This window comes from Pygoscelis adeliae, unplaced genomic scaffold (genome assembly GCF_000699105.1).
Source record: "Pygoscelis adeliae isolate BGI_AS28 unplaced genomic scaffold, ASM69910v1 Scaffold242, whole genome shotgun sequence".
In the NCBI taxonomy this organism is placed as follows: domain Eukaryota; kingdom Metazoa; phylum Chordata; class Aves; order Sphenisciformes; family Spheniscidae; genus Pygoscelis; species Pygoscelis adeliae.
This window is the reverse complement of record NW_008824369.1, coordinates 745,112-752,807: the sequence shown is the minus strand read 5'-3', so window position 1 is coordinate 752,807 and position 7,696 is coordinate 745,112. Positions and strand designations below refer to the sequence as shown.

The 7,696-nt window shown below is 38.0% G+C and overlaps 1 protein-coding gene across 1 annotated transcript in view; it reads right to left on the bottom strand.

The window, feature by feature from the left end:
* The window catches only part of NPTX2 (neuronal pentraxin II), a 13,986-nt gene that overhangs the window by 2,826 nt on the left and 3,464 nt on the right, over nucleotides 1–7,696 (bottom strand). Inside the window, exons 4-7 of the mRNA XM_009320055.1 lie at nucleotides 5,962–6,032; nucleotides 3,899–4,169; nucleotides 2,110–2,289; nucleotides 3–213 (exon numbers count right to left, since the gene is read on the bottom strand). Coding sequence (XP_009318330.1) covers nucleotides 3–213; nucleotides 2,110–2,289; nucleotides 3,899–4,169; nucleotides 5,962–6,032 — 733 coding nt within the window. The remainder of the gene's footprint in view (nucleotides 1–2; nucleotides 214–2,109; nucleotides 2,290–3,898; nucleotides 4,170–5,961; nucleotides 6,033–7,696) is intronic.

The window sequence follows — 7,696 nt, the reverse complement described above, 5'->3', positions numbered from 1 at the left end:
ACGCTCTTCACATGTCTCCACAGGCCATTTAGTAGCACCTCCAAACACATCAACGTTGTTATCAACCCAGGGTATGATGTTGCCAGGCATGTTGGTAGAGCAGTTAGCAATATTCATGATGTCTTCAGCTTTTAAGACCCTGTCCCATATGTTGAACTGGCTCATCTCCCCAACGAAGGCTTGAGTTGCATCAAATCTTCCTCCTACCGTGTCCTTCAGGCACACAAGAGTTAGGATTAGATGAGAAGGTTATTTCAGCATTTTCTTCTTCAAACTTGAAGACCCTCCCCCCAGCCACACTGCTAGAAGGAAGCGCAGAGCTAGGTCACAGAGACAAACAACTTTGAGTTTCTAGAAGGGCAACTTTGAACAAGATGTTCTACAGAACACTTAAAAGCTCCAATCTGAAATGTGTCAAAACAATTCAAAGCAAACAGTAGTGACTGTATACCATCACACAAAGGCTATACATAACTAACCCTGGCCCCAAGCAGTAGAGCAGGAAGGCAGCCTTAAATACTGAGGCTAATTTAGGAGCCATTTTACAAGTTTGGCACAGGACAACTTCAGCAAGAACTGCATAGATGTGTAAGATTAATCTATAGCCATAAAGCTTTTGGAGTAAACAGTAACTGCAGCCCTTGACCAATTGTCTGCAGGGTCTATAAGATGCAATCTTTGGAACTAAACACATAGGCTTCTTCTGGTTGTACCAAATGACTAACTCAAACTGCTACTGCATAAGCCTAAAAGTGTTTGCTTGCTCCATCCACTACTCAGGGACAGAAATCACACATTTTATGTGATCAGACTAACGTGAAACTGATAGCATAGGATAGAACCAAGCATAGTACAGGCAAATGGCATGAGAGAGTTACAGAAAAGCTGCCAGCCACTTAATAGTGAGCTGGAGCATCTGCTATGCAGAATGTATTAGGATTCCGAATTTACCATTCTGTCATTTTTTTCATGGATAAGTATCTACTAAAATCAGTATCAGGACAAAACTAATTTTTCATTGCCCCATTGTGAACCTGGGAATCCTGGAGAAAGGCTATTTCCTGCTACTCATTACAATATTTTTTTTTGTATGTGTATAATCATACAAAGAACAGGTAGAGAAAAAATGCGAAGATGAGAGCCACACAATTCATAGGCAATAGCTTAATGAGATGTTAACTAGAAGAGCAAGATTCAAAACCCTTTTTTTTTTTTCTTCAATATTCAGAAAGGACTTATCCTTAACCTCATGAATGCTTTCTGTTGGCAGTACTAATATTCAAATTTTATTAGCATTTGCATTAAGAGTTATGTACCCACATCTTTAATGAGAAACCAAATGTCTGATTTAGAGTTCATCCCTTTGACTTCAGACTCATCTTTAAAATAGACACCAGATTCTGAATGAGTGACAGACTCCACTATTCTAAAAATGTGTTACATACCTGAAAAGCTGCAGAATTCAGTCTGCAGGGAGTTCTCCATAGCAGGCCAAATTATAAAAGATCCTGATATACCCACAAGCACTCCAGTGTTCATAGTTGTTGGTCCCCTCACCCCCATACACACACTTTCCTTGGTCTATTCCAGGGTTCAAGGACTAACATTCTTATTATTCTTGGGATAAAGAGGAAAGGAAGGGGGAAAAACCAGTAAACTGCTAAGGGGAACAGTCAATTTGGCTTCAATTAAAAAAAAATTAAAACAAATCAAAGCAATTATACTTGCTCTGCTTTCAGCAAGCTCCTTTTTGACTGCTCATACAACAGTGCTGGCCAATTCTGTCCTTTTCTGTTCAGTGGCCACATTGCTAGTTACCAGCAATCTAGCTCAAAGGATTTAAATTAAGGCATTATTCGGATCACTGACAAAGTTGCACACTGTAGCATTAAGAGTGGGAATAGGAATAGCTGCAACATGAATATTCTAAATATTTAATAAATGAAACAAAATATGTGTGATTGCATTAAGTATTTGTTGCTTTGTTTTAATCTTTCTGACACTGTGTGTACAACAGGACCAAGTGTTTAACAAAGAAATTTTCTCACAAGTGCTGTTTGTTTTGGGAGTTTTGATTTTATTTTTTTTTAAACCCTGTCATTTACTCACCTGTTCCTGACCCAGGATCAAGACACCTCCAGGTTTAATTGGGTGCCAAGGAGCAAGATTCTCCCCAGTGCCAAGCTTCTCTCCATCCTGAAAAGCCTCCCACATTCCATCTCTGGTTGTCCATGTTATACAGACATGATGCCATTTTCCATCACTAATGAAGAGAGGGAGCTGGGCGACCTACAAAAACCAAAAAATAACACCTGTTGCAAACCAAGTCTACCAGTTCAAGCACAACATTTAAAAAGGGACAGTATTTACTCTGTCCTCAGAAGCAAAAAACTTCAGAGGCAGAAGTTAGTCCACATCTTTCTACTTTGTCCCAGCTCTCCTATATTCAGGAATACATCCATGCTTTTTATTCTAGATGTGAGCCTTTGTTTCATCTAGAATCAAGTGACACAAGTACCAGAGACTAAGCTGCTATCAGTCCACTAATCCTGCACATTAATGTGTGGCATTTGTTGTGTAAATCTCAGTGCTTAGGCCTAACCTTCCATCCAGCACTCACGTTAAGTTTCTCTTAAAATCTGGGGTTTGCCTGCACCATTTGCAGTAACAACTCTGACAAATGGATCTGCCTGTTTCCAGTAAAACTTGTGGGAACTGTTACGTAGGGCTCCAAATAAGGAGGAATTACGCTCCTTCACGAATTTGATCTGAAAACTTACTCAAGTCAACATAAAGACACAAATGCAGCAGGCTATGGAACAGCTGTGATGCGGGAGAAAGAAAAGCTTCACAGAACTTTAGTAGTCCTGACATAACATTGAAGAGAAAAAGTTATTGCTAAGGATAAGCAGACTCAAGTTTCCTTCTCTTCCACAAACCATTAAAAATAATCGGCTTTTCACTTTTATTTATTTGGGAGGATGATAGGACTTCTAAGAGTCCTTAACTAGCCACATGACTGAACCACCTGAGTTGCGTTGTAGATCTGTAAACATCTGATCCCTCAGAGAGCAGCAAGTTACTAGGAAACCTAACAGGCCAAAGAAAACAAGGGATGGTGCCTGAAGGCAAGTTATGCTACATTGCAGCCTGGCCAAGTTAAGAATCTAGTTTTGCTCACATTGATTCAAATCAAGTCACTTAGCTACCATCAGCTATTTACATTTCATAGCTAGCCTAAACTGAAGGTGGGGAGAAAGGAAGTATTCATAATCTGGTTTAATGCCAAGTTTCAACAGGTCTTGTTTTCCTCAAGCCTCATTCTGAAGCTTGTCAGAAACCATCAGTGGTATGAAGTAGTGTGAGACAATTGTTGCTTTTTGTATCTACAGTCCAAAAAAATTGTATTTAAACTGATGTTCAGTCACTTAAACATAACAAAACCAGCCACAATTACATGCTTTTTGCTCTCTGTCTTCTGCCAAATTCATTTTAACATATCTGAACTTCTAGGATTAGAAAGACAGAAATACTGCAACTGGCCTAGATCTCACAGGTTTTGCAATAGTGTGGCTTCAAATACTGCTTCGGTTTCATAAAACAAACAAGAAGCCAAGATCTGCTAGTACATTCAGAGGAGAAGCGTAAGTATGTGCACACCTAGATGTCATGCTGCATTGTCTCAACACACAAATATATGTACCCTTTGACCTTGTTTAGAGAACTTTTATGAACTTGCAATGGACAGATGGACAACAACAGACAAGTAGACACTACCATCTCAAAGCCCCAAAGCTGGCTTCTCTCAGGTAGAATGAAAGAGTTACTAGCGACGTACCAAGGGTTCGGGCCTTATTCTGTTAATATAGACAATAAAGAACAGTTAGCCGACTCTCACCTTATCATTAATTAGAAGTTCAATTGGATTATTCCCCCATTCTATGAGGACAATTTCATTAGCCTGCCCAGGAACAGCATATGAGAATGGAGTGCCAATTCCAGGAGAAGCACTCGATCTCAACCACAAGCATACGGTAAAAGCATACAGCTCTGGCAGAGTCTTCTTGACCTTCCCATACAAGTAGTTTGTGCGAAGAGGAAGGGAGACTTTGAATTCATCGGGTGACTTAAATGCACTGTTACCTAGAATTACATTGAGGAAGAAAAACCTTTAACATTAAACAAAACAATATATCTGTAATTCAGGTTAAGAAACAATATAATTGATATTGAGTATCTTCGGGATTTTAATCACTTTAGAGAGGTACATAAAAAAATATATTGAAGTAGTATTACTGAATGTTGATTTTGCAGTACAGAAAAATACAACTAAATTTTATACACATCATGCTAATTACTTAGCTTATTTTTCCTGTTCATTTAGGGCAAAAGAATAGATGGCAGACAACTAATGAGAGGCTGTTAAATATTTGCTTTCTTCATTGCTTAGTTCATGGCTGGAGGCCTGCCTGTTTCAAACAGTTCAAACTGTTTTAAAAGATATTTACTGTTACTAAACATGGATTCTCTGGTATGTTCATTATTAAAGCATCACACTGCTTCAAAAACAGTATTTCTTTCTGTGCTAACGCTACACAGGGAGCTAGCAGCAGCATCCCCATTTTACAGATAGCAGGCTGAGAAACAGGTTGATGCTCTCATTTTGGGTGGCCAATCTGAAATAAGAAAAAGCTGACATATTCCAGAAAGCAGAGTTAAATTTAAAAGAACTGATTTCTGTCCCATAGACAAATCAAGAAGAGATCTGATTAAAAATATAAAGCTGAAGTTCAGTGACCTGAAGAAAAATGCAATATAAAGTTATGAACTACAAAAACATTAGACATTTGTTTTAATATAGAAGCAGAAATTATTATTTAGCTTTTTCCAAAAGATGTGATAAAAACCAGTGAGATATATCAGAGATGTTTATGAAATTAAGAACTCTTAAGACCAAAACTTTCTAAAGTTGCAATACTCTGCATGATATTGTTTGTGTATACTTCTGATGTAGTTGCTTACAAGTAATTTTCTAGAATTAAATATTAAGAAGATAGAAATCCCACATTTTGCCACAAAATAAAACCCCACACTTCTGTAGTAGTGTCACCTTCAACCTTTTAGCAACCTTTTCTTCTGAGTCCCACTCATTTCCTTTACTCACACTCCTGAAACAAATTCAATCCCCTTGCCAAACTTCACACTCCAATCCAAATGAAGAGCTGTTGTCACAAAAGGTTGCCACAATTTTCATATATAATTTTTAAACCATTGGCATTCTCTCAGTTTCCATTCTCAGAAGCAACTGAAGTGTTTTGACTGCGTTTTTCAGAGAACAAGGGGGTGGAAGAAGAAAAAGCTTGTCTGATGCTTGCATCTGTCTTGAACTTACAGACCAAAAACTGAAATATTCTAAATTTTAAGCAAAAAAAAAAAACCAGCATCTTAGGGATAATGTTGAGCAAACTCCACTAGGCTGGTACAACCAATCTCACATACAAAAAAAAGAATGCTTTAATGCTCCAAAAAGAATGCTCCATTAAGAGCATTAGTCACTCTGTGAAAGATTTTAAGGAAGCAATAATGGGTTGGAAAAGAACAAACAATATTAATCTATTTTATATTTTTCAGTTTGTTCTCATGACTTAAAAACATCCACAACTCCAAATGATAACAAGATCCTCCTGTTCTGGGCAATGGCACATGCACAGGATAAGACAATCCTTTTCCTAAAGAATCTGAATTATTTTTGGACAAGATGGGCAAGAAATATTGTTATTCCCTTTTAGAGACGGAGAAAATAGATTTAGACATAGCAAGTGACCTGTTCATGTCTCCAGCAAAGCTAGGAACCACATTTAAGTCCAGGCACTATTAGTTGCAGGATTATTCCTCCACCCAGTCCTGCTTTTTAAAGCATCATCTACTGCTGTCAATGGAGACAACCAGTGAAGGAATTACCAGAAGACTTTGGGAATCACAACAGTTGTACAAACTTCAAACTCTTCTGCCCCACTGGTAACTAAAGACAGCTGTCACAACAACAGATAAAAAAAATCCAAAGTTCATAGTGTCATCTTATAAGGTTAGTTTTTCCTCCATTTATTTAGTCTCAGGACAATGAGGAGCTTATGACACTCTAGTTTGTTGTCAGAAGAGATGCTAAACAATATGGCATTTAAAATAAAAGCACAATAGAAATACTATTTTCAAAAGAGGTCAGATCACTTCAAATATCGTCTGCATTTAATCTACAAAATCATTAAGTTCTTAGATCATTATTGCCCTCACTTTGATTTGACAGAGGAACCAAAGGCACAGAACAGCTAACCTGCACTGTAACAGAAAGCAAATTACACAACTAAAAGAAAGCCTGTGTCTTGGTTCCTGGCCCAAATTCTTCACTTCCCTGGAGACTTAAGACAGCTCTCTCTCCCCACACAAAAAATAAAGGTGGGAACAGGCTATTTTTAACCTCATTAAATTACACATTCTTGTTCTCCCACCACTCCCTTTCTCTTTCTGATGACTTGCTGATTTGAGTCGCATCTTTCAGAGACAAGGACTAGCCATACTTGCCACATAAGACATTAACAGGCCACTAATTCTCCAGAACTTTAGTTGCAGCTTAGGCTTTATCTTAGCTCTCAGGAAATACTAAATGAACAGAGCCAGTAGAAGATCTCTTCTTCCTCCTTCCCTTTTCCCCTCCTTCACACTTTTTAAATGGAAAAAAAATAGATACAATATTACACAAATGGATCCATTAGGCTGCATTTTAAAATTCACGAGATATGTATGTTTGCACCATTTTGAAAGCATATCCATTAAGCTGCTTTTAAGCAGACAACCTATTCACCTTGGCAAATCATTTAAAGATTGGGCAGTGATATTTACTGGTACTCTAGTCCTACACAGTCCACTCTGTAAGTATATATAGTCAATACAGAAAGAGAGTTCTGTTCTTTAGCTCATTTCCACAGGCATTTGTAATTCAGATAAACAGACTCTACTCAAGCATAGAGATCTCAGTAATAATTAATCTAAGTATCTGAATAAATGACTAGGATTAAGAGAGTGTCCCCCAGTGGCATCATGTGTAATCTACTGTAAAGTCTGAAGGCTACACGCTTGAGATAGGACACAATTCAAGTATCTGCAGTTACCCAAAGGCATAACCAGCAACAAAAGGAAAGACCACCAGCAATACTTCCAAAGCAGCAGGAAATGGTTCTGGTATAAAATGCCATTCATTACATCAAAGGCAGTTGTGCTAATTAGATTTAGCCCATATGATTTTCAGTCCAAATAGAAGGCAGCTCTACTTAGATGTGTAGTTGACATTATCTAGGTATTTACCTGACACCAATATCATGCTTCTTCCTATTTCCACTTGCCTCCTTATATATATCTTTCCATCCCACAAACACTAAGAGTTTCATCCTAACCACCCACATATGCCAAATTAAGAGACAGGAAGCCAAAGCCATGCAGAGGCCTGTCAAGCAGGAAGCCTGTGACAAGGAAAAAGAGAATCCAAGTATTTGTACTGTCACCTACTATTTAGTCCAGCACCTTAACTGTCTTTCCCTCAAGGCCCACATTTAGTCTACTGCACTAGAAGGACGGAGTAAAAAAAATTAATCAGCATGGGGAAGCATTTAGATTCTGTGCAGATTACCTTTTTCTAATTCAG